The 27,650-nt window shown below is 44.7% G+C and overlaps 1 protein-coding gene across 2 annotated transcripts; it reads right to left on the reverse strand.

The window, feature by feature from the left end:
* Positions 1-138: 138 nt before the first annotated feature.
* On the reverse strand, positions 139-26,971 carry LIPH (lipase H). Of its 2 annotated transcripts, XM_039488930.1 has the most exons (10): positions 26,855-26,971; positions 17,252-17,619; positions 15,536-15,644; positions 14,548-14,649; positions 12,779-12,868; positions 10,514-10,681; positions 9,443-9,538; positions 4,025-4,136; positions 2,148-2,321; positions 139-650 (listed from the first exon to the last, which is right to left on the reverse strand). In XM_039488930.1, exons 1-10 carry the CDS (start codon positions 26,904-26,906, stop codon positions 563-565), a joined length of 1,359 nt encoding a protein of 452 aa, XP_039344864.1. In that variant the 5' UTR covers positions 26,907-26,971; the 3' UTR covers positions 139-562. The 2 variants fall into 2 exon arrangements, with proteins under 2 accessions (XP_039344864.1, XP_039344865.1); XM_039488931.1 differs by lacking the exon at positions 9,443-9,538.
* Between the last annotated feature and the right edge of the window lie 679 nt (positions 26,972-27,650).

Below are 27,650 nucleotides of genomic sequence, written 5' to 3' on the forward strand. Positions count from 1 at the left end.
ATCTGATGGCTACTCGGAATGGTAGTTTCATCATGAAATAACCATACCTATTGTAAGAAGTTAATAAGCCAAAAATACTGTCTGAAAACGATACCTCCACTATGCTCAATTGGCCTGTGGCAAAGCTTTATTTACCATCAAAAGACATCTTTTTTTAAAAATGAATAATTTCAAATCATTGTTTTATAACCAATCGTTTCCTAGTCAAAATGAAGATGGTTAGTTTATAAGCTGAGAACAGTAGTCTCCTGCAATATCCTTGCTGTTCCTCAATAGCTTATGTTTGGGAAGCACTCTGAGCTCCTTGGATGGAAGACACTCTGAGTCTAAAACATATTTTTTTTTAATACTACACCACCATAAATGCATTTGAGAGTCTCTACATGGGCAGCAGGACACCTGGGGAGCATGAGGAATTGCACTGTAGTTTGACATCCGTAGAAGACAAGATGTGAAGACACTTGAAAATGAGTCCTTTTTTTTCCCCCTGCCATTTCCCCATAATATGTGAAATGTGTGCTGTTGTCAATATAACTTGCTGTACAGCTGAGTCTTCCTTGGCTCAAGTTTGCATGTTTTGACATGGAATAGGTTTGAAGATTACTTCAGTGTTTTCCAGCAGTACAAGGTCATATCTACACAGCTGTGGTCTGCATAAAGAGAGTAAATAAACAAAAGAAGCCACTGATATAAAAACAAGCTACCCTCTTTTCTTCATTCACATGTCCTCTTATAGCACTTTAGGCATTTGTATAGAATGAGTTGTCTGTAGTATCAGGGGTGGCTCTAGACATTTCGCCGCCCCAAGCACGGTGGCATGCCGCAGGGGGCGCTCTGCCGGTTGCCGGTCCCGTGGCTCCAGTGGACCTCCCACAGGCGTACCTGCAGAGGGTCCGCTGGTGGAGCCGCGGGACCAGCGGACCCTCTGCAGGCATGCCTGCGGGAGGTCCACCAGAGCCGCGGGACCAGCGGACCCTCTGCAGGCATGCCGCCGAAGGCACCCTGCCTGCTGCCCTCCTGGCGACCGGCAGAGCACCCCTCGCGGCATGCCGCCCCAAGCACGTGCTTGGCATGCTGGGGCCTGGAGCCGCCCCTGTGTAGTAAGCTTAGGAGGAAAAGAGAGGCTGGTAGGTGAGGTGGGGTAGCTAGCTTCCTCAAATGCTGTGGATCACAGGACTGTTTAAACCAGATTTTTTAAGACATTCTGCACTGGAAAAGTCTCTTGCCTCCTTTAATGATAAAGGAAAGTGATACAGCAGACTGACCCCCATCTGCATTGACTTCATCCTCTGGGAAAGTCTTCTCTAAGGAGAAAGTGGCGATCTCCTAGGTGAAAGCTGGGGTGAGAGGCTCATGAAAACCAGATATATCAAAGGCCTGGATATGGACCTGGGACTTGAAAAGCAGAGAGTGAGGAGATCTGAGAAACAGAAATGAAGAGGTGTCGCAGGCTGTTTCTGGCAAGAGGGGGTTAGAGAGACAAGACCTGGTTTACTACAAATAGAATAAATCTTCCGTTTTTTATTCTGTAGCTAAGCCCAAAGTACCTGATATAGCAGAATTTATGAGAAATCTAAATATGCAGTTCATTCCTTTTATTTTACTACCATTTTCTCTTTATTGTTAATAAACCTTGTTTTTAACACAAGTAGATGATTCATGGCCTGTTGCTCAAGAAATTTCACACAGACTGTCCCAAAGACAAGAAAACTGTTCAGCCTCTATATGCTGAATGTTTGTATTTACTTGCATCAAATTTATTTTCAGTATAGTATTGAACCTTAGACAACATCCTTGTAACTGCATAAAGGGCCTGTACTGCTTTCCAAGGCCCTTATTTAAATCTCCTTTTAATCAATGCAAATTTTGTCTGAGTAAAAATTGCACATTGAGATCCCAAATTACACATTTTAGAGACAATAAACCAAATTCTGTCTTCAAGCATAGATACAAAGTTCTCAGTGACTACAATGGGAATTGTATGCATGGATTTGAGAGCAGAATTTGACCCCAAAATATATGTACGGTAATTCGACTATGTGGTCTAAAAGTAATTCTTCTGGCCTCAATCAGGCCAGTAATCCACATGAAATATTTAAAACCATCTAATTTGCAGGTATGGAGATTGATACAAAGCATCCACTTACCTTTCTGGATATGTAATTGACCTTAACCTCATTTGAAGAATCCTGAGTTTGTGCTTTGGGCCTATTACAGACCCTGTGGAAAATGCCAAGGAAATTCTTGCAATTTTTTCAAAATCCTGGTCAAATCCAGCTATCAAACTAGCTTGGTTGAATTGTTGAAAAGTTGCAACTTCACTAAACAGAAAGCAGACAATTTAGAATATACTCACTAAAAAGCAAATCACATTTTGACTAGATTCCATGTAATATTCACAATGGTGGTAATGGAGACGTGCCAGGCTCTTGAATTCCTGCTGATTTTTCTGAGAGTGGGCTATGAATTCAGATTCCCAGATCCAAACCTGTTCTTATGATTTTGGTACCCAGTCCCCACCAAACCCCCAAGGCACCTACTTTCCTGGTCTCATTCAGAGGTGGGCAAAAATCTCATGAGAAGGGTGTGATTTTTATCATTCAAGAGGATGGATATTTTGGGAAATCACTTGATTTCTGACACCATAGACTGAAATCTAGTTAGTACAGCTCACAAGATTTTGGTGTTTTTGAATCTGACCCCAAAATAGAATCTGAGCTCTGACTCTGCCTTCAACCTGAACTCAAAGTCATAGATTAAATCCAATCATGGTTCAAACATTGCCTTCTCTATGGACTTATATGTTGATTTAGGCAGCCATGTATGCTGTATAACATATGCTAAATATAAAATTCTATGTAAAAAGGATGTTATATTTCTGACTTAGATCTGCAAATCAGAACATTCTGAGCTCGGCATGTTAAAGTACCTTAATTTGGTTTCTTGTAGCTGTTTCTAGGCAATTGCAGCACATACCTCCATAGTATAGTGCAGAGTTGACACAAGCCAATGGAGAGCTATACAGCATATCATGGCATAATATTAAAGTCAACAGAGCTTCATAAGGGATGGATGTGACCCGATGACTTTGGGCAACATGATCCATTTTATACGGAGACATCACAGGAATCTGCTTAGATCTTTCAGTGCAACAGTAATAAATATGCACATGTGACTGTTCTTCATGAAGGTCTCTGTATATATGGATGGATATTTAAAGATACGGATCCTGAATAAGTAATGTACAATGTAGTATTTTAACTAACTTTGCCCTAATCAAAAGTTTTAAAAAAATGTAGCTGCTGCTTTGTTATTCCACCACTAGTGGATTATGGTGGCTAATTCCATTACAAATGTAAATATGGAGATGTAGTTGGAAATGTGCAATATTTCCAGAGTCTAGCATTCAATTTGATGTGCTTTATTAGCATATTTAGGAGCTATGAGAAGGTCAGCAAGATGAAACCCTGTGTTTATGTGAAAGGTATTTACAATTTTACCTGAATATCTGTCTTTGTTTCTTCATGCATGCTGAGTGGCATCTTATTAAATGCTTTGACATGCATGGACTACATACCATGAAAACAGTAGAGAATTTTAGATACGCAAGTAAATCCAGCATAAGCAGCATATGACTCAGAGCTGAAGGACTATGCAGCTAGAACTTCCATGACAAGTCATTGAAGAGTCACTAAAAAACTAGTCATGCAGGAAGTGTCTGGCTGTAGTAAGATTAGATTAGTCTCACAAATTTGCATAATCACATAAATCACCATTTCACCCTTGAGAATAACGCAGTTTTTCAGGAGATTATACTCTCAAGGCCAGATGCTCAACTGGTGTAAACTGGTGCAGTTCCACTGGAGTCACATAGTTAGACTAATTTACACCTGCTTACACAGGATTTATCCCTTGAGGTGCAAGCAACCCCAACTCCTGTGTGCTTGCCTCCTGCCAGCACCAGGGCTTGATTGGCCTAAATTACTTGCCGAGAGTTTTGGATCTTGAACACAGTAGGACTTACTGATTGATTTTGGATTCTGCTGTGTTCCCATCTTGATCTGTTAGTTTAATTATGAGGGAGCCTCTTCTAATATTTTTGTTCCAGGTAATAATATCCATCAAGTAATGATAAACTGCAAGGCAGAGAGAGAGAGCACAGTTAGATTCAACTTCTTTCCTTTCCTGACAAAGTGCTTTGGGCGGGAAGCTGAGCTGCAGATGGAGCACATTTTTCTCTCATTTATCTGACCTTTGTGTCTTGCTTGTGTTGCTTCTTTTCACTCTCAATTTTTAGTCTCCCTCCTGCTTGTCATCTCCTAACCCCTTCTCATTTGCTTCATTTCTTTGCCCCTTGACATGCTCACTCTTCTCCATTTCTCACTGGGCATTTCCTTGCAGTGTACCTTTTCCTTTCCGTTGCCACTCTACTCATTACTCTCTCCTAGCAGGCTCTCACTTGACCCTTCCATGTGGTTCTTTTCATATGGGATTCTTTCCCCTCTGCATGATGTAGATTTCCTCAGTTCTCCGGAACTTCCTTTACTGCTCTTGAACTGCCCACCTTGTCTGCTTGGACTCTCAGTTAGCTACTTCCTTCCTTTTAGGCCATCTCCTCTGCTGTTGCACTGCCCAGCCAAGCATGCTGTCTCTAGCTGCGCTTCAGGGTATGTCCAGACTACCTGCCTTATTGGCCGGTAGCGATCGATTTCTCGGGGATCGATATATCGCGTCTCATCTAGACGTGATATATCAATCCCTGAACGCACTCCCCGTGGACTCCGGAACTCCACCAGCTCAAACGGCGGTAGCGGAGTCGATGGGGGAGCCGCGGACATCGATCCTGCGCTGTGAGGACCCGAGGTAAATCGATCTAAGATAGTTCGACTTCAGCTACGCTATTCACATAGCTGAAGTTGCATATCTTAGATCGATCCCCACCCCGCCAAGTGTAGACCAGCTCACACTTTACTCTAGGAATCATTTTGAGGCAGTTCTATCTATGGCTTGTGCTATATAGGAGGTCAGACTAAATGATCACAATGGTCCCTTCCAGGATTGGAATTTATGAAATCTTCCACTGTTCTGTTGTCTGCTCTCATATCTTTTTGTCTCCCTTTTCTTTTTGATTCACTTCAGGATCTTTCACCACCTTCTGGGATGGGTTTATTCATAGTGCATGAGTATATATACTGAATTCAATCACCTGTGACAACCTGGTCAATTGTCCTTGAAGCCAAAATGGCCAAGAGTTTCTCTGCTATTGAGCCAAAAATGACCAATGAAACCTTGCAAAAGGGCCATCTTAGCATTCTGTGTGTTGATGGCAAATGTAAAACTGGAGCATGGATCATCTGAACATTGTTTGAAACAGCTAATATCCTCCTCCTTGTCCTGCAATTAAAAAGCCTGAATTGAGAGCTTTGCTTTATGTGAAGTGCCCGGGCCAGGGAGCTGTGAAAAGAAAGCTGAGAACTTGATGGGTTGCACCAGCAAAGTGTGGCTGTTGTACTTTTACCTAATGCTTGACAGGCATTGCAGGATTAGTGGGAAATTAATTGAGCGATTTATCAGCATGTGATTCCGTACCCACTGTGGGCATCTTCCCATCAACATAGTGTATGGTTCCACCAACACCAGTGATGTGGCTGCAGATATTTTTTACAAGCAACTGCAGATAGTCCTAAATGAAACCCCAAGAAGAGATGATTCTGGGCACTTTTAATGTCCTGGTAGAAGAGGACAATGACCCCTGGGCAAATTCACTTGGGAAGTTGGGTATTCAGTATTTGTACATCACCAAGCACAATGATGTCCTTGTCCATGATTGGGATTCTAAGTGCTATAGTAAGCCAAATAATAAATAATAACAGGAATGAGCAGCAATGGCTGGAATTTGCAGCTGCCAGTGACATGATCGCTGACTCACTTTTCCATCACCAGAAGATTTACAAGCAGACATGGTACAGCCCAAATGGTTTCTCTAGGACTCTTATTGATCGTGACTTCGTTAACAACCATTGGCAGTCATGGATGTAGGAGTTTGCAGAGGCATCGAACTTGACACTGGGTCATCAACTTTAGCTGGCAAAAGTGCACCTCCGACTTTGACATCAGCCAGTTAATGGGCCAAAATTAGGCCAATTCAATCAAAACCTCTTATTACAACCAAGCTATCAAAAAAGAACTAGATAAATTCATGGAGGATAGGTCCATTAGTGGCCAATAACCAGGATGGGCTAGGATGGTGTCCCTAGCCTCTATTTGCCAGAAGCTGTTAATGGGCGACAGGGGATGGATCACTTGATGATTACCTGTTCTCTTAATTCCCTCTAAAGCAGCTGACATTGGCCACTGTCGGAAGACAGCATACTGGGCTAGATGGACCTTTGGTCTGATCCAGTATGGCTGTTCTTATGTTCTATCATCCATTCTGACAGGGCCGGTGCTTCCATTAGGCGACCCTAGGTGGTCGCCTAGGGCGCCAGGATTCGGGGGGCAGCATTTTGTGTGCTCCCCACGGGGCGCACGGGAGCTTCCAGTTCCACTCCCGTCGCGCTGCCGAAGAAGGACCTTCTGCCGACATGCCGCGGAAAACAGCGGCAGGCAATTGAGCAGCTCAACGACTGCTGCTGTTGCCTGCGGCATTTCAGCGGAGGGTCCGTCTTCGGCGGCACAATGGGAGTGGAATCGGAAGCCTCCCGCGCGCCCCGTGGGGAGCGCACAAAATGCCACCCCCCGAATTCTGCCTAGGACACCAGAAATTCTGGTGCCGCTCCTGCCTTCTGAACTGCATAAGGCCATTGAAGTGTTAGAGATCTAAGTCTCACTTCCTGTCACCTGTTCAGGAATGGTATTGTTTCAAGTCGTCAGTGTAGACTGCTGCCAGCTCAGTGCTGGGTCTCATCCCTTCAGAGGTCATCCAAGGATCAGTGAGGACATGCTCACTTCAATTGCAGCTAAGAAAAAAGCGAGACTACAAATTGAGTCTTTAAAGATGTTTGTCAAGAGCAAAAGCAAAAGCTGAATGGATTCAGCTTTGGAACATCATCAAGTCATTGTGTAAGAACAATAAGGAATCCTGGTGATCGACTCAGGCAGACAGTGTAGAACAGGCTGCCATCAGACACACTCTCCATACCCTCTTTTCACCTTTGCAGTGTTTGTGGGGGAAGGTGGCACCGGCTTGTCCAGTAAAGAATCAAGATGGCAGCATTAGCCACTATGCAAGATCTAGTGCATCGATGGGGAGATAATTTCAATATGTTCCTCAGTTGTCTGCTGCCTGCAGTCCCTCTTCCATTTGAAGAGGGGCAGGAAGATCCAGTTAAGCACCTTTCTTCAATCAAGATGAGATCTGGATCACAGTCATAAGAACGGCCATACTGGGTCAGACCAATGGACCATCTAGCCCAGTATCATGTCTTCCGACAGTGGTTCTCTTCCAGCTCACAGATCACATCTATTAGCTAAGCAGAGGCTGCAGAACCACCTCCTGCCCCCAGTCACACCAGAGCAACTCTGAAGACAATGAGAATGGTGCAGATTTAGCTGAGCTCAGAGCCTGGCTGGCAGAGCCTTTCCTGTTGATGAGGCAGGAGAATGAAAGACTCTCCAATCCCTGGCAGGACTGGCAGTTGGACAAAACATCTTGGTATTCTTACACTGGGCATATTTGCTCCAGAAGTCAATGAGGGTTATATTGATCCTTTAAGAGCTGCACTGCCCCAGGGGAACGCACCCTGCCTCTGTGAGCTCCTTGGCAGAGTGAGGGAGGATGCGTATCCTTATGGGATGGAGCCTGCTCATCTTCAGCCCACTCCCTTCCCATGGTTTGGGGCAGGAGCAGGGGAGGGAACACCAATTGCATTTGGCCTTTGTTTGGGTTGTGCCAGCTCTGGGTGGAAGCTCCTTTTGTCCTCTCCCCACATGCTTCACACTCACATAATTTGACTTGCCAATAAACATGGGGCACCACCGTGTCATTGTACTGTCAGAGCAGAACTGCATTTTACAGAGAGCCTCAATGGTGACCTGCAAAGGAGTTTTGGAAAGTTGGACTTGTGCTCATTTGTATTTGTGTATGATGGATTAAGAAGACGTGAAAGGGATTTACCTTAGAAATACCAGGCATGTCCAGTCTGGTCTCCCTGGCTTTGCTGGAGATCTCCCTGATGTTTATTGTGAACTCTAGCACTCTGAAGAGCTGGGAGTGCTGAATCCTCTGTTAGCCACAGTGGCAATCAACAACTGAGTTACACAAGTGTTAAAGCAAAGAGAGTTTGAACCGGTTTGATTAAACCCCCTTCCTTTCTCCAATTTGCTCCACTTCTACTTCCTTGATTTTTGTGATGTCACCATTTCCCTACTCTCCAGTCACCATGGAGCCTTGCAGCCTACACAGAACCTGAATTTCTAATGGGGGCGGGAAAAACCTAAGCAGATAAAGTTAAAAAACCAGAAAACCCAAACACCTGTCATTGCTTCATCATCCATCACAAAGCTGATAAATACCTATTGTTTTTTCTTTGCAGGTCACCTTTAAGGGTCAACAGTTCAATCTCACACCCAGTTAAACTCACTGGGAGGTAGGCCATTGATTTCAATGGTAGCAACATTGGACCCCAAGACAATTACTGTTTTTTCCTAGGCTTTATTCACATATCACTAAATTTACTAGTTCTAAAAGGGAAACTGGTCTGTTCCTGTGTGTCTCTACTTAGCTGATAGGGAAAGATTGTTTTGTCACTGTGCCAAGTGTATCTGCCATTTTGAAGCAGAGAGGTATTATTAAAAAGAACTTGTGGCACCTTATAAACTAACACATTTATTTGAGCATAAGCTTTCGTGGGCTACAGCTCCACTTCATCGGATGCATGCAGTGGAAAATACAGTAGGAAGATACATATATACACACAGAGAATGTGAAACAATGGGTGTTACCATACACACTCTGATGAGAGTGATCAGTTAAGGTGAGCTATTACCAGCAGGAGAGAAAAAAACTTTTTGTAGTGGTTACCAAAGTTTTTTTCTCTCCTGTTGGTAATAGCTCACCTTAACTGATCACTCTCATCAGAGTGTGTATGGTAACACCCATTGTTTCATGTTCTCTGTGTGTGTGTGTGTGTGTGTGTGTGTGTATGTATATATATATATATATATATATATATATATATATATATATGTATATATATATATATATATATATATATATATATATATTCCTACTATATTTTCCACTGCATGCATCCAATGAAGTGGGCGGTCATGAGAGGTATTATTGCAAATGGAAATGTGTTTTATCCATCAGCTACAAGGCATGCTTCTAATATGCTGTGAGACACAATGACAGCTAACTGACTGTTCTGAATTGGATGTCAGTGCTGTTGCTGACAGAGAGAGTCCTCAATGCAAAGTTGAAGGAATGTTAATCACTCACGGCAGAATGGTTCTTTGTCCGATGTATCAAAAAACACTTTAGTCACTGGAGGATTCTTTAGTGTTAAATAACTTTTCCACTTATCAGCATAATAACCTGTAGACCACAGTGTGAAAATTCAGCATTAGGTGACTGTAGAGGACCAAATGACTGAAAAGAAATCAAGTTAGTGCTTGATTTATACCAAATTGCTTTTCAGCCACAAGGTGAATATTGCAGTTAGTTACTGATAAAACACAGCATAGACAATATCCCTAATACTCTGTAAACTCATGTGAGTAAACTAAGCCCATGTGTTAGTGCTTCCAGGAATTAGGCCTAAATATGGCTGTTTTCTGTCCATCCCATATGTTAAGAGCCATCCTTTTTTGTTTCTTGTCAAGACAAGTGTTGCTCAGTAGAACAATAATCTCCCTTACTTTGGAAGTTTATTTCTGGGAGCTCAGTAGAGCCAAGGTTTCCAAACATGGGAGCCTAAAGTTACACTCCTAAATCTATATTTGGACAAGTAAAACAAGTGATCTGATTTTCAAAAGTGCAGAGCATTCAGCAGCTCCTGTTAAAGTCAGTAAGGGTTTAAGATGCTGAACACCTCTTGGAAGCACTTAGCAGGAGCATGTGCTTATCCCTCATACAGCTCCCCAAAGGCATGTGAATTCTGCTCTGCCCCCCAGAAAAATCTACAGGTTCTTGATTTGTCTGTTTGGTCTCCTGTGAGTGCTGATCTGTGCAGTAACTGTGATGTGAATGTACAAAGACTAAATGAAGCCACCAAATCCATTTTCACTTGTAACGTAAGCTAGGATTTATACCTACCTTTTCAGATGTGAAATGGTGTCATCTCACGCACCCACCCCCAGAAGGAAGCAAAGACTATATGTGTTAAGAGACTTTGCAAACAGCTCTGTCCCATGAGTCCTTTGGCAACATGTACCAGAATGTCTGTTATAGGTTACATGGAGTAACATAGGGTACAGTGTGACAGACAGCAGTATGAGGCCCTTGGATTGTTAAAAGCCATCTCCAAAACCACAACTCTTTTATCCACATTGGACACTGCATCATCCTTACCCAGGATGGGGCATGGCATGGGCTGGAAAGCCTCACAGCTGGCACATTTGCTGTTCCTGTAATCTCTGTATGTATCACAGGGGTATGCAGTGATGTTGCACCTCTCTTTCAAGGATGACAGGAACAGGAAAACAGACCTCTGATGGTCACATTTAAAATACTGTGATCCTTGTTGACACAAAGAGAAAGGATATTTCATTAGAAATCTGTGTACAGCAGGCAAAATGTTAGTGCAACAGCAAAACAGAATGCACCCTATTGCTGTGACAGTATCATAACACCAGAGATGTTCACAGAGTCACGTTAAATCCTGTCCAGCAACTTGACGTCCTGTAAAGCAAGAAACTCTGAGCCAGCACAGCTTGTGCAACTCGCACTATAAACCAGATGGAAGGATACACTGAGTGCTCCACACTGCTTCTGGGCTGGACACAGATAATCCCCCACTGCTTCTGAGCCCGAGTCATTGATTGTCCCCCACTGCCTCTGGGCCAGAGACACTGATTGTCCCCCATTGGTTCTGGGCTGTCAACCGGGACATACCTGTTCCTACCAATGAACAAGGGCTTAGAATCTAAGCAGTTCTTCAAGTAATCCAACGGCAATGGACTTCCATGAGACCATGCCCCGAGTATGGGTATGTTTAAAAACACTGTAAAATGGCACCTTCATACTCACCATACACTGTCTGCTCCATGTGTACCTTCAGGTCATACCTGTCTACAGCCCACAAGAAGACTAGCCTACAGTTAGCATTGCAGAGCCACTGCTGGTATGCACAACTATGGATTCTACTCCACCTCATGAATTAGCCACCCGGTTCATAGCTGGGGTTGCCACTTAGGTGGTGCATTCCTTTTGCATAAGCTCTTGCCATTCTTGGTAAAAGCTCTTATAGAAGCAACTGGTTCCATGGACTGTGCTGAAATACACAGCAGTGTACTAAAACCTGCCGCAAAATGCCCACCTCTCCAATTCGGCATGCTGGTGACCTCAGAGGAACTGTAAGGACGTTCTGTAAAAGACCTACAAACAGCAGCAGAGGGACTGAGGATGTGTGAGAAGAGCCAGGGCAAAGCTAAATTCCTGTGTGTGCTACCTTTGAACAATGCCATAGAGCATTACAGAAAAGGGCAGTGATGGCTACACTAAGCAGCATAAGAGATCTGCACCTCTGAAGCAAACAAACTTCATCCCACCATGAAAAGTCCTTTGAAAAATTGACTGCATGTTTCCATGGATCATGGCTCCATAGTAAGGTTGTTGCCCGATATATAATAGTTCAGGGATTGGCATCTTCCCCCAGCACACATGCTGCATTTTTTCCTCTCAATGGGTGATTCTAGATGTCCTGACTGCCATGTGCTAAAGCATCAAATTGCCGTCTCACAATTTAGACACATGGTTATATGGACGTGATCTCAATGCCTAACCAGGGCAAGTGGAAATTTACACTGCAAAGACATTGCTATGTGTCTCAAATGTAAGGGTTTGCTGCAAATTTCAGTGTTTTCTGTAGAATTTAAATTTTTGTTTAAAATACACAAGTTTATATTTTTTTAGTGCCTGACCAAACACACAGTAAGAGCCAGTACCTCTCTGAAGAGCTTCTACAATAGAAGAGACTAGACAAAGGGCGGGAAGGGAACCAGAGGCACACAAAGGGGAAGTGACTTGTTCACGTTCACATACTAGCTCAGTGGCAGGAACAGAACACAGGTCTCCTGAGTGCCATGCTGTCTCTCATTGCCAAGACATGCATCATTGCCTCAGTGTTGTCTTCATTACACAGTTCTCTGCACTGGTTCTGGGGACTCATTGCTGCTAACACTTGTGCTTTCACACTGGATTTGAGTGAATTTGCTTTTTTTTTAAAATAAAAAATCTCACATCTTCTAAACGTTTCTATAAGTTCTGGGAATAAACTTGCTCACTGAATTTATGCATGCAAATTTGTGGAACTAGGTGAATTTGCTCCACAGCAAAATTTGATGTCATTCGCTCACTTGGAAGAGATCAGAAAATCCAGGATGAAACTGCAAAGGGTTATGGGTCAGATCCTCCTCTGGTGCAAATCAGCGTGGCTCTCTGGATTTCAGTGTAGCAACTCCCAATATACAGCAGCTGGGGATCTGACTTTTTGGGTTGTTTTTCAAAAAGTTGGGGGGGGGTTTACTGTCAGTGAGTGTTTCCCCCACACTTCTTTGGGTGATTTGTTGAAAATATTTTGTCCTAGTTTTCCCAATGCAAAGTGTATTTCATTACCAGAAAATATTGTTTGTGGACAGCCGGGCTGGTCGGTTCCTCCATTGGCATAGAAGTCTATGTGTCCTAAAGCTTCTCTGTAGCCTAGTCCTAATCAAAGAAAATATCATTTTTAGAAAGAATCTTAAAGTGCCGGGAAAAGGAATTTCAGATGAAGAATTAGGAACAAATAACAACATGGATTCCTTTAGCATTGGCAGTCTCAGCTGTGCAAGAGATTTAGTTTCCTTAATCTATTTATGCATCATTGAACTAAAAGACAATGACCCCGTTGCCATATTCTAGATAATGACATTAAATGCCCACAATAAGAAAACGTGTGTGACATGTGCATGATGCGTATCTGGGCCCATCACCTTCTGCAGAGAAACTGTGTGAGGGAAAAAGGTAAGTTAAATCTCTGTGGTTTTATGGCCTTTTTAGGGAAGGAGTTTGCCAGGCCTTCAATAAGGCAAATTGATGGTCCAGACAGTGGTAAGCCTGGTCTGTCTTCATGCCTTATCCAAGGGTAGATCTTGGACTCACAGAGCACCTTTTAGAAATTGCTGACATCCCTCCTCCATGCAGGAGGAGAAGATCCATGAGTGGATGATCCCCTCCATGCACAGAAATGGACCAGGGCTTGATCTCATGCAAGGAGGTGGATTCTGAACAGGATCCTGAAATGAGTATGAGCTAATGGAGCTGTGCGAGAACAGGATGATGCTTCTTTGTAAAGGTAAGACACAGCCATTAGCGTATGCTGCTGGAATCTGGCAGGTGGGTCTTGAGTGCTGTGGAGGAGAGTGATGCAGTAGTCTAGGTCACAGAAGTCAAATGTATGGGTGAGGAGGAACTGAGGGGGAAAATTACCAAATGGTGATGGGGTGACTGGAGACAGTGTGGGAAGAAAAGTTCAGAGTCCAGGATGATGCCAAGGATACAGACTCACCTGGTGAAACTATTCCTGGCCCAAGGAGAATAATAAAGACAGGCAGCATAATGCAAAGCTGTGTAATGCCTCCCAGCTGAGGACCACAGGGCAGGGTACAAGCAGCCAGGGAGTTTTATGTTATTAACACTATGTCCAAGGGAATGAAATGGTTCAGCTTTTCAAGTTGGTGTGATTGGCTTTTGCTATTTTAATTCCTGGCTCCATTTCCTTAGTGACCTGTGACCATCGCGAGCAGCAGCACTCCCCCAACCAGGAGAAGCTGACTCCGAGGTGCTACTGCACATGAGGGTGCTCTCCCTTTGCCAGCTCACAACTGAAATTCTTGCACTTAGTGGAACACAAGGACCGCTCTGCCCTCCCTCTCCAGGGGCCATAATGCCTCTCCCCTGGCCAGCAAAGCAAGCTGTATCCCATGGAGGTCTATAGCAGCACACATGTACCTTGTGCAGACCTGGCAACTTCCAGTGTACCCTTGGGGGCTGTGCAGCTTGGTGCCACCCTTTGCTATGGGCTGTGCCCATGTGGCTCCAGTCACAGTCCCCTGGGTTTGGCTGTTGAGACATGTCCTGTTAAACCAGTAACGCAGCAGAAACAGCTCTGGGGTGAATAGTGACCCATTTTCTGAGCTATGCAGAATGGGATCCCTCCACCTCCCAAAGCCTGGGCGTAACCCTGTGATCTGAGTTAGATCAGTGCCCCTTACAGGCACAGAGCTCCAGCCAATGAGAGAGGAGCCCAGGCATTGCCTCACAGTAGCCTTCTCACTCCTGCAGTCCAGTTTAGTTCCTGGGTTTCCATCTAATGAAATACAGAGAAGGAAGAAATGAAATATTACCATCAATATCAGAATGAATGACATCAACAAACTGGGCATCTGTAGGATCTAACCTTTCCTCAGGGGGTTTCCCATTAAATAAGGGGCCTGCTGGGTCAAGACCTGAAATGCAAAATGATTATTATGGCATGATTGTAATGTGGTGCTATTTAAATGATTATCTATATCCCTGTGAATGGGTGGTCTCCACCCCACCCTGGATACAGCACACTTACACACTGGGTTAGCATCTGAGAACATGCACACTGTTACAGAGTTTTCCTTCCCTCCTAGTGAAGTACAAAATATTAGCCTCAGTCTGAGGGTACATCAAGACTACCCGCCGTATCGGCGGGTAGTGATCGATTTTTCAGGGATCAATATATCGCGTCTCATCTAGACGCGATATATCGATCCCCGAACACGCTCCCGTCGACTCCGGAACGCCACCTGAGCGAGCGGTGGTAGCGGAGTCGACACGGGGAGCCGCGGACGTTGATCCCACGCTGTGAGGACCCAAGGTAAATCGATCTAAGATACTTCGACTTCAGCTACGCTATTCACGTAGCTGAAGTTGCGTATCTTAGATCAATACCCTCCCCCGCAGTGTAGACCAGCCCTGAGCCTCTTCCTTAGCATAGGTTCCTAGGGCTCCTCCTAAAGACCTCACTGTCCCTACTTGGAGTTCCTTCTTCCTCAGAGAGGCCCCAAGGCAGCTTATGTTCCTGGCATGTGGCTAACGGGGCTCACCATGAGGGCTAGTTAGCAGAAATTATTTTGTGTCTCCATGTAGGGTTCTTGTGTCTAACACCTTTGCATAAGGCCTAACAGTGATGTAGCGCTCCATGTGTTCAGAACACAGGACTGGCACTCACTAACTAACTAACTGACCTACACAGCACTCCTGGGAGCTCACTACAGAAAGTATTATTCAGTGTTTGGGTAAACTGAGGCAGAGAGCTGAAGTGATTTGCCCAAGACAGGAGCAGGGATTGAGAAAGGGGCTTACCTGTTATTCTCCCAAGTTTGCCATTATACATCTGTCCCACAAACCCAGAGATATGCGCTCCAAGACTAATTCCTATCATATAAACAGAGTCAAGCGATGCTCCATCGGCCTGCAATTTAAAAATGTCCATGATCATAGGTTACAGAAATGTTAAGCACATAAGAAACATCAAGAGCAGGAAAAGGCCATCCAGCTGGTTCCAGGGATAACGTAAATAGCCCATCCTAATTTTACCTGCGAGTACTTCTCTTGTCCCAATACAAATGGAGGTGTCTTTTGAGACATAATACCCAATGCAAATTCCACTGAAATGACCCCCCTTCCATGCTCAACACCCTTTGGTGATGTGAATCTGAAAGCTAAACATTTCCGGGCCATGACTGTGTTTCCCTGGGATAGCGATTATGCACGGAAAAGTGTTTAGTGCATGTGGCTGCTATGGCAATACCAATAATTAATAATAAACCCCAATTGCCAGCATGTGGTTTCAGAAATGTATTTGCTAATTCAAAGATCCTAATGTAAGTTGCTGCCGCCCATGGCCTCCGGCAGCTGTTAAGTAATCTGTGCAATATGTCACAGGTGCTCACGTTAGTCTGGTCCTCCATAAAAATATCCTGCCCTGTACACTTTTGACACATGTTCTTCAATCACACCAGTGTTCCCAGTCACCAGTTAGCCAAGTGAAATCAATAAGACTGAAACAATCGTATAATATTTGGTCAAAATAAGAATGTAAAATAACATTTAATACCTTAAACAAAGTAAAATAATATTTTCGTTCACTTTTTTTCACTTTATCTGTTGGGACCCTGATGTTTCATCAGAAAAAGATTGCTCCGAGTTCAGAAGGTAATAATCATTATGTGGATAATGAGAGGACAGGGAGCCTGTTGGGTGTGCATAAGTTTGAATGAGTCACCAGAGTCATAGTTACCAAGATGAGGCTATCTCCTATTTGCAGGGGAAGTGTAGCTTAGTGGAACACCTTCTCATCCCGATCTGCACAGAACATTCAGCACCTCTCTGAACGGTCCTTACAATCATCTCATTCATATATCCTCTGCCATTCAAGTTGGTAGCTTCACATTTAAAACCATTAATCCCTGGATATAAATTGAACTCATGTATAGTCTCAGGGACACATTTTTGAAGTGGCTGCGACCAAATCTGTACTTTTAATTGCCCAACTTTAGGCACCTAATTTTTGGGAATTCGAGTTTAGGGAACAGTGTGGAGTTGCCTCCAAACTCCAACTGGTGCATGCCAGCTTCTTGTTAGACATCCAGCTGCCTAGTTTGTGTGTTCAAATTAGGGTGACCAGATGTCCTGATTTTATAGTGACAGTCCCAATTTTTGGGTCTTTTTCTTATATAGGCTCCTATTACCCCCAACCCCCCGTCCTGATTTTTCACACTTGCTCTCTGGTCACCCTAATTCAAATGTGCACCTGCAAATCTGATTTCTGGGGCACTTGAAATGTATGTGCCTCAGATTAGAGGCTTTTAAAAAAAATGGTACTCCAAGTTTAAAGTGAATGAAGCTGTAAAATGTTAACATGCAAAGCCAAAGTAAAGATTTTGGCACTACATGTATTTGAGTTTACAGTAATTAATGCATCTCTTTAAAGAACAATTTGCTTTCCCTAAGATTCTGCTGTAAATACTTCTTTTACTCCATTAACACTGTCACAATTATTAGAAACATGTAACTTACCAACATTTGGTCTATAAGTGTTTTCAAGAATTCAGCAACTTTCTTAGTATTGCTAGAAGCCCTGTGATAGAGCAGAGTTGTAGCCCCGCGGTTCCAATCTACAATGATTATGTTGATGTCTTCCACAGAGAGCAAGAGATCTACTACTTTTTGTATCCAGATGGGGGGAGAACCTGTGGGTCTGTACCCATGCACAATGAGGATAGTTTTCTTGGTCACATTCAGATACCTGGAACCAGCTGAACTGAGTGTTTCAGCACAGTTCTGGTTTTGTCTTGTGTACAGCATTAGTTTCACTTTCAAGTCTGTGCCAGTCAAAGCACTGCTTATACTGAGACCAGTAAATGCAGGACATCCTTCTTCTGTACCTGAAAACAGGAGATAGCAAGTCATTATTAGTCAGATTAGAGATAATAAACTTCTCTGCCTTTTTCCCCATCAGCCCAAGCAAGACTCCATTGCCAGTTCCATCTCTTTGGGTCACTCATTTCCCTCCTTTTCCCCTCATCATCTGTACTACTGGGGCCATCATGGGAACTCAGCTTTAGCTGCAGCATTAGGATGAGAGCCTCGGCCTGGAGCCAGCATCATGGCTCTCTCAGACTTCTGGCCATCATCTTTCCACTTTCTCTAACTCTATGTATATACCTGTTCTGTTCATACAGAAGCCCCCAGAAGCCCCTGGTATAGGCCACTGTCAGAAGACAGGATACTGGGCGAGATGGACCATTGGTCTGACCCTTTATGGTCATTCTTATATTCTTATATGTTCTGTACACTGTGCCTATCACCACTGTGGCACCTGAGCGCCTCCCCATCTAGGATGGACACATCAGAGCCCTCGTAAACCATGCTCTCTATATATCAGTACACGGTCATGCCACCCTGTGAGCACACTTCAGCACTTCTGTCTGACAGCAATATTAATTGCTTCCTTTGTCATGTCTGGACCTGCTGATGAAGAGATCGTGAGCCAAATTCAGGTGAGGTGCGAGTGGGCACAACCCTAGTTACCGAATGATGACCCTGAGGCATTTGTGACCACCTTTGGGAGGGAGCCCAAGCCAGTCAGTAGCCCCCTGAACACTGGACTTCGATACTGGTGTCATGTTTGAGGGGGAAGGCACAGTCAGCCTACTGGACCAAGAGCAGACCAAGAACTACAAGCAAGTGAGAGTTGTTATTCTAAACTATTTAGCTACTAATGAAAAGATGCATCACCAGCGATGTAGGTCAAATATGTACCCTAAAGCACTAGACCTTGCGTAGTAGCCCAATGCCTGAAGGAACACTGTAGGCGGTGGGTCCCCTCTGAGCAGTGGTCTGGGGCCCAGGTTGCCAAGTTAATTCGAACTCAACAATTTATATGGCTACTATCAGCGAGAGGTCGAGAATGGATGACGCAGCCTTAGATCTCTGTCAGACACTGTGTGACTGATGGAAAATTTCTTAGTGGTCAAAGGATCCCTAGACGTAGAATTTCCCAGACCCTGAACGGCCCATAGGACTGACCAAGGGGAGGCACGGGACACAGACACTAAGCCTCTAACTGCAGTTCACAAGAGGCGATATTTAGGCCCAGGAAGGCCGGGCCACCTGCTCATCATGGAGAGGCCCAAGAGCACGAGGTGTGGTTAGGTGGGGCCTCACCTGAATGTGCATCCTATACCCCAGTTGGCTGAAACAGGATCCTAAGATGGAGGATCTTGCACCATCCCAGAACCAAATCCACCTCTGACAAAGAAAGATGCCTCCAAAGCCAGCCCAGTGACCTGATACTCCTGTGGACAGCAGGGGCATCTAAGGGAAGAATGCCCCCGTGGAGTGTGAATGCGCCCAGGGCTGGACCGTGGAGATGTGCACCCATAAGAAAGCTCCCCACAGATTGACAATGCCGGTCTGTGTACAAGGGAAGAGAGTGTAAGGACTTCTAGGCTTTGGGTGCAGCCAGAGAAGTAGTTCCTGCCTCCCTGGCTGGGGAAGATGGCACCCCAAGAGAGCCAATCTGCACACAGTGCATACATGGTGACGGAAAAGCCTACCCCAGCCAGTGGTTACAACTGACTGTGGGCACGCACACAGAAACCATACCTGTGGCTCTGGCTGGAGAACCGGCCTACTCAATAATAGTGGGATGAGATTGGCCTTTTTTTCAGCAAGTCATGAATGAGCTGACCAGCCAGAGGATTATGGACTGGGATCGATCCCTTTGCACAGAAGACGTGGGCCAAGCAGGACTTGAGGGCCCAGCAGATCTGGGAGAGGAGACCTCGAGAGCAACCCAATCAAGGCCAGAATTGGAGAAGGGGAAGGTATCCACCCTGGACCTAGGGCTCCTACTGCAGGCAGGAAACTTTGTTCAGGCACAGAGGGATGACCCCACACATATAGAGCTGCTCCCAGAAGCAACTGACCTCTGTAAATGGAGAAGTGATGGAACCTTGGTGCCTGGAGCATTACCCTCATTTTGTGCTCAAGAAGGAGCACCTGTATGGCATTGAGAAAGACCAACAGTCTGGGGAGACGAGGACACAACTACCAGTGCCACACAAATACCGCCAACCAGAGATGCAACTCGCACATGACATCCCTTGTGCTGGGCATTAGGAGTGGAAGAAGACGCTGTCATGGGTAATGGCCAACTTCTATCCTGGCCTCCATAAGGAAGTGAGGAAATACTGCTCCTCCTGCCATCCTGCCAACTGTCCATTGACAGCAGTATCCCAAAGGCTCCCCTAGTTCCTTTGCCACTGATGGAAACACGCTTTGAGAAAATAGGGATGGACATAGTCAGGTCCCCAGAGAAGTGTGCCTCCGGGTACCAGTACATCTTAGTCGTTGACCATGTGACCTGGTCTCTGGAGGCTCTTCCCCTTCACACAGCAAAGGCAACAGTTATTGCACCAGAACTTATGAAACTTTTTTCATATGTGGAGTGCCCTCATGAGATATTAACCAACCCAGGGAGCAGCTGCACCTCACAGGCTATGCAAGAGTTGTGCTCTCTGTTGAAGAGCAAATCCTTGAGAACTTCTATGAACAATTCACAGACAGATGGTCTCGTAGAGAGATTTAACAAAACTCTAAAAGAAATGCTAAAGTGCTTCATCAAATCTGACTCAAGCACTGGGACCAGTTGCTTCCACTACTCTTATTCCCCATAAGGGAGGTCTCACAGGCCTCTATGCAGGGCCGGCTCCAGGCACCAGCTTAGCAAGCAGGTGCTTGGGGTGACCACTCCGGAGAGGGGCGGCACATTCAGGTATTCGGCGGCAATTCGGCGGAGGGTCCCTCGCTCCCACTCGGAGTGAAGGACCTCCCACTGAATTGCCGCAGATCACGATTGCGGCTTTTTTTATTTTATTTTATTTTATTTATTTATTTATTTTTGGCTGCTTGGGGCGGCAAAATCCCTGGACCCGGCCCTGCCTCTATGAGATTCTCCCCCTCTGAACTATTGTATGGCCATGTGCCTCAAGGGATCTTAGATTTGCTACATGAAGGCTGGGAGGAACAGGACGCAAATACCATCAATGTGACTCAGTATATTATTCACCTAAGGGTTTATTTGCTAGTGAAAATCTACAGAAGGCACAACAGAGAGAAGAACAAGGTTATAACCGAGGGGCATGGCTGAGTACTTTCCAGCTGGGACACTGAGTCCTATTATTGTTACTGTCAGCTAAGTCTAAATTAATGGCCTGTTGGCAGCATCCTTTTGAGGTAGCTAGACAAGTAAGACTGGTCAGTTATGAAATCCGGTTACCAGGCAGAAGAAAAGAGATCAGAATCTACCATGTGAGTCTTCTCAAGCCCTTGAAAACTTGGAAAGCTTTGCTGATGACTCTTTTCCCTGTGAGACCCAAATTAAGCCCTCAAATTCATATCTGCCAGGGGTCGATACCTGTGGTAGTAGGTGTGGGACTCTCTCCTGGTCAGAGAGCACTACTCTCCTAAGGAACTGAGAAATTCACTCATGTGTTCTTCTCAATATCTGGAAAAACCCAGCTAGTGAAACACTACCTGGAAACAACATCTGGACAACAAGCTAGGGAGAACCCTAACCTACTGCAGAAAATGTGGCACATAGTCTGGGAAGAAGTACAGGCAATCTTTAAAATGGGAGAGTGATGCTGGCATCTGACTCGTGCCCAAGCTGCAGGCATTAACTAAGAACTGACAGCCTTGTGGCTGGAGACCAGACCAGGTCACCTGTATGTTAGTTTTGCTTATAATAAGTATTAGTCTTATAAAAATGTAGTTAGTGTTTAGACTCTATGAAATGCTTGTAAGTTGCTGCACGCATTAATCTCACTTATAATACCTATATCCTGTGTTATAAGATCTATTTAAATGTTTGCTGTTACTGTAAACTGCCTGCCAGGAGAGAAGCATTCCCAAGTATGAAATACCAGTTTGCCACAGGTGTTATCTCCTGCCTAGCAAAAGAAGAGCCATAGACACCAGACAAACCACTGTGGCAATCAGAGGGGAAAAGACTTTGTTGATTGCTCCCCCCACACACACACACACATTAAACTCTGGGGGAAGGGAATAAAAATCCCTGACAAGAAGAACTGTGTCTTTTGGGCTATTTAAACTCTGAAGGGACAGAGATGCTAAATTGAAGCCAGAAATCCCCAGGGTCTGCCTCCTGGGTCTGCCCTGAAAGACACTTTGAATTGACGGGACACTACAGCTCTGTCACTCCTAGGATTTAGATGGTAACTCATTGGTGTGTGTGTGTTTGTTTGCTTTAACCTGTAAATAACTCACGTACTTCTTTTTCCTAGTTAATAAACCTTTAGATAGTTTACTACTGGATTAGCTACAGGTGTTCTCTTTGGTGTAGGATTGTACTAACTGATTTGAAGTAAGTGACGGGTCTCATGAATGGTCTCAACCTGAATGTGGTGATTTTTGGTGTAAGTGACCATTTACCACTAAGTCCAGTTTGTCTGGGTCACAAGACTGGGGACTGCCTGTGACTCCATGGAGAGATTGCTACTGTGATCCAGGAATTCACATTTGTTATAGGCTTAGTGAAATCTAATGATACTACACACCACCAGTTTGTTTATTCTTTTGTTTTTTGTTTCATTTTTTGCCAGTCTGCCCTGTGGTCGTCACTCACAGTAATGAGCCACTTTAGACAGTGTGACAGGGGTAGTTGAATAGTCCAAAAGTGAGTGGAGGAGCACCATAATTCTGGTCTCTCAACCCAACAGTTTGATTAGTTTTTGCATTGTTTTCTGTAAAGTTAACTGCATTTTGAAATTCCATGCTTGTCCAATGTCATGAGAGATAAGTCACCGGAGTAGCTGGGACCTGTGGGATAACTTAGTACAATCAAGCTCATGAAGGGATAGTGACAAATCCCTTTATCCCCCTTACCACCTTTTCGACCCCCTCTGTCGTTTCAAGACCATGCCATTTGAACTGCATAGGACTGTGGCAAACTTTCAGCAGCTTATGAATAAAGTTCTCAGCCCACTATCAATATGCCACAGCCTACATGGATTATATCCAGTGGTGAGCTGGAGCAGGTTCCCACAGGTTCCCAAGAACCAGTTGCTAAAATTAGACCTCTATGGAGAATCGGTTGTTAAAGGGCCAGAGGGTGGGCAAAGAACTCCGGTCCGTGGTCCGGACCATCCTGTTGCTCCCAGGATTCCCAGCTGCGGAGGCTGAGGCTCCCCCGGCCCTTCCCCCGCTTCCCCCCAGCCGCAGCGTGGCCAGCCGCCGGCACCAGCTGGGCAGCTCAGCTGAGCTCCGGAGTTGCTTTGAGCTGCCAGCAAGGTAAGGGGGGAGGGGGCTGCAAGCTCTAGGGCTGCTGAAGGGGCAAGTGGGGCAATTTGCCCCAGGCCCTGCAGGGGCCTCTGGCTCCACAAGTATGTCTCCGCCTGCCCCGGCCCCTCTCCTGCTTCCCCCACTTAAATCAGAACTTTTTATAGGGAACCAGTTGTTAAAATTTTGGCAGCTCATCACTGATTATATCATTATCTATAGGTCCATGGGGAAAGAGCCCCTACTACATATGAAGGCAGTATTAAGACCGTCGGGTTAGGCTGTGAGACCAGCTTCCTATAGTGAAGTATATTAGCAATCATGGAGGTGACCTTTCTAGGATACCACATAGGGGATGGACTTGTGAAGCCAGTAATCGATAAAGTGCAGGCTTTAAAAACATGCCCAGTCCCCAAGACAAAAAAGCACCTGAGGCACTTCCTGAGCCTTGCCAGATATTAGCAGAGATTTACCCTGAACTTCACTTTGATTGTGGCTCCTCTAACAGACCTTATAGAGGGTGCTAACCCCTGGATGATCTGATGGGATACGGACTGTGAGAAGGTTTTTAATACCTGGAAGACATGCCTTTGTCAGGCACCCATCCCTTTTAATCCCAACTTTTCCTGAGAATTTATACTCCAGGTGGAGGCTCAGATGGAGCCTGGATGCTGTGCTTTCAAGGACTTCGCAGGCAAGGAGCACACAGTTCTGGATTTAAGTAGAAACTTGTTCCCCAGGAAGAGGGCCTATTTGGTTATTGAGAAAGAGGAACTGGCAATTAAGTGAGCCATAGAGTCTCTCGGGTACTACCAGCTGGGGAGTTCCTTCTCATTGCTCACTGATCATGCCCCTTTAAGTCGGTTAAATTCCTGAAGGACTAGAACCTCCGTATAATGCGGTGGTAGCTCACACTACAACCGTACAGGTTCAGAGTACAACAGCATGCAGGGAAAGACCACGCCAATGCTGATTTTTTTTCAAGGAAACTTGGAGAGGTGGACATTCTGAACCAGAAGCCCTTTTCCATCTTGAGGGGTGGGGTGTGTGATGGAGCATGCCTCCATCCCAGTCAGTAGAAGCTAACGAGCTCCTCTGGGCTCAACCAGTACCAAATGAGCACACCTGCAAGCAAAGCTTGTTCCAGCTGGGGAAAGCAAGCTTCAAAAGAGAGCTTGTCACAGGAAGGGGTGGCAACCAGGAAGAAAGTGGCTGTGCCTCAGAAGCAGTTGTACTCCTGAAGAGTGGCCAAGGAAGGAAACAGCTGACAAGCCTCCCCCACCCACAAGGACTTTTCAGACCCAGGACAAGCTGATCACTGCAGGATAGGGTGTCAGACCATCATGTATAAACCAGAGTTTTATAAGGAAACTCAGTGACTGAACATCCTGATCCCCTGAAGTGGGAGAACCCCATAGCTGTGAACTCAGAAAGGCTGGAGTAAAGTTCCCAAGCAGGGAGAGGACTTTGAAAGTGAAAGAGACTCTGCAACAACCAGGGGATCATGCTAACACTCTAAAAATGCTGTGTAGTAGAGTGGTTTGAAGGTGTAGCTCAGGCTGTGGGTCAGGCTCTGAAGGCCACCCCTTCCCTAGGCCTCAGAGCCCAAGCTCCAGCCCAAGGGTAACTTCAGAGTGCTGTCTACACCTCCATTGTTAGAGCACTAGCATGAACCCTGCCAGCCCAAGGCTGTCGACACGGGCTGTCGTGGGCTATTCAGACATACCCTTAGACTGTAAGTTCTTTTGGGGGAAAGGCACACTTTTCAATGTAGCACCTAACATAAGGGGGCGCCAGTTGTGCCTGGGGTATCTAGCTGCTACCCCTATACAAATAAATACATACAATTGTATTTCTTCTTATAAACATCATCATCACAGTTGTAAGGGGGCAGGCAGGAACTGGGCCTGAGAGTTCCTACGACTCAGTGCAGAGCACGACACCTATTGCTTAACTTTATTCACGCCTACGTGACCCGTAGTCAGTGCTCAGACTTGCTCAGGCAAGCACTTTGCTGTGCACCGCAGTCACCAGATCTAGATCTAAGACTCATCAGCCTCTATGGCAGAGGATGTCTGTTAAAGATCAGATCCATGTTTGCTAATAAGTAGCACAGGAAACATTTAAAAAGCCTTGTAATAGCTACACTGAGACTACTAGAATGGTGCAAATATGATTAATACAGTCAGAGTAATGCTACAGGGTGGTGAGACTTTCAGGACCTTTTGAGGAATGTCGACATGTGAGAACTAGTCAGTGTCGATTATTTTGCTCTAAATGCTGACAAGCACAGTGAACCCTTAACCCACTTGCTTTGGACATGGCTCTGAAACTTCAACACCATTTCTCCAATGTAGTTCATAGTTCATCAGGATTTAACTTTATATACAATGAGAAAAACTAACGATAAGGAGCGCTCTACCCTGCATACTGAACCTGCCCACACCCACATTCTTGAAGAAGGGTAATTACGTTTTTTAAACCTCCCCAGGTGTCTCTTTTCATGCATACAGCCAAGAGGTGCAATAGTTTTCTTTCAATACTGCTGGTGCACAAAGAAATGTCTGCATTTTTAAAGGAAATTTCTGATGTGCCCTTATCTTTCCTTAAGGGCTTGTGTGCACAAACATTTAGTTCATGGCAAGCTGGCGTGTGTATCTACCCACACTAGCCTGCCATGGATTTACTGTCCCCAGGGACGGTCTCTTCCAACACACATTAACAGTTTGTTATTGTACGTTGATCTAGCTTTCTTTGAAACGGAACTAGATCAAAGCACATTAACAAATGGTTAATGCCTGTCGGCAGGGTCCATGTGGACAGTTAGTCTTCAGCAGGCTAATGGTGGGCAGATTCACACCCCAGCTTGCCATAAACAAATTAATTGTGTAGACAAACCCTAAGGCCATAATACCGTGTTAGTGTCAGTATTTTTATATTATACAGTACTGGGCTAGTGAGAGGCAGTATAGCCTAGTGGGTTGGGCACCAGACTAGTAGCCAGGAGACCTACATTCAATTACCAGCTCTTCTGCTGACCTTGAATAGGTCATTGCTCTTCCTGGGCATCAGTTTCCCCTTCTGTAAAAACAGGGGTAAAGTAAAGTTCTTTGAGAGATCTAGTGATGAAAGGTGCTGTATAAGATTATTACTGCTAGTATGTATTTATCAAACCCAACATGTGAAAGACGTCAAGATCTCTGAGACTCCTGGGAAACCTTAAGATTGCTGAAATATCCATTGATATTTATAAGAATAGTTAGATTTTTTTGAAAACACACAAAACACAGGTGTTTTTCCTCCCAGAGCTTAGAGGTGCAATATTACAGACCATTAGCAACCCTCTGCTGTTTGTTTACAAGAGGCCCTGGGAGTAGTTGGCTTATGGTTATAAAGACTTGTTCTTGAGCTGGATGAGAGGTCTGTCAAATTAAGTTGACTGGTTTGTAATAGTAAATGCCAAATCATACACTTACAAAATTAATAGACTTTTAAAACCTTCTTATTTATCATATGAATTGTTGCTGCAAAAAGATTATCACAATTAACAATTATAAGTGCTAATGTATAGTACTTACACAAGAAGTTTATACAAAGTGGCACGAAGATACAATTACTCATTCTGTTTTTATATGTTGAACTCTATACTCACTTGAAAATAATCTTGTGCATCTAACCAGTATATTTGATTTCAAAACCAAAACAATTTAATATCAGCATTTATAATCTAAAGGCTAAATATGTTCATGCTACTATGACATCTGAAAATTATGTTTTGTTTGCTGAGAAAATCAAAACAACTGTTAAATTTCTTACCTGCCCTCACCCTGCACATCAAATAGATGAAGAAGAAATACAGCTTCGGCATGTGGAATAAGTAAGTCAATCACCATGTAACATCCTCATTCAAACAGAGAGAAGAGTACTGCAATTCAGGGCTTCCACAATTTCTTTACCATGTGTTTGCTTGCTTTCATATAACCACTAAACTGCCTACTCAGGAGGTGTTAGTAGGTGTGGTGACAAGCAGGAAGTTAATATACAAGGAATAGCCCTTAAACTCTCAAATCCAGGCCTGTACTTCTTTAAAGGGTGAGGCAGTTTCTAGTCTTACAGGGTTATTTCTTTTAATTTGTTCTGATCTGGGGAATGACTAAGCCAAGCCATGGCAGTTGTGTAATGCATATTGAATAGCAGTTTGGTTTGCTGTGTTGAAATTAGGGAGATTATTGCAGGTCTCTTTTTCACCTTTTGCAAGGAATGCCAAAAAGGCAACAAAGAGTGCAGTTGTTTCTGCAGGTCTGATACACACCTGGCAGGACCAGCCTTGGCTTCACATGATCCTTCGGCCCCCAATGAAGACATCCCCATGACTCCATTTCCCTGTAGCACGCCTATCCCCACCTATCTCTTAGCGGCCTGTGAGGCTGTGTCCCTTCTAGTGGGCTGAACCTCCGCGTACACACTTTGGAGCCAGGAAGAGTCCCAAAGCACAGAATTCTGAGCAAGGGAGGACACTTGCAGAATTCAGTCTGTGCTGATGCGACATTCATGGATCTGGCAGCCCTGTCTGCAGGGGTCAGTCCTGGGTCCGGTACTAGTCAATATTTTC

This window comes from Mauremys reevesii, linkage group 9 (genome assembly GCF_016161935.1).
Source record: "Mauremys reevesii isolate NIE-2019 linkage group 9, ASM1616193v1, whole genome shotgun sequence".
In the NCBI taxonomy this organism is placed as follows: domain Eukaryota; kingdom Metazoa; phylum Chordata; order Testudines; family Geoemydidae; genus Mauremys; species Mauremys reevesii.

What these genes read in the sequence shown, in the direction of transcription:
- LIPH (XM_039488930.1), bottom strand. Translation starts at nt 26,906, where the DNA reads ATGCCGAAGCTGTATTTCTTCTTCATCTATTTGATGTGCAGGGTGAGG. An exon ending in CACTTATAGACCAAATGTTG is followed by an intron (nt 15,645 to 17,251) that starts GTAAGTTACATG and finishes TTTAAATTGCAG; the next exon opens with GCCGATGGAGCATCGCTTGA. An exon ending in GCAGAATCCAAAATCAATCA is followed by an intron (nt 2,322 to 4,024) that starts GTAAGTCCTACT and finishes CTTTCTGTTTAG; the next exon opens with TGAAGTTGCAACTTTTCAAC.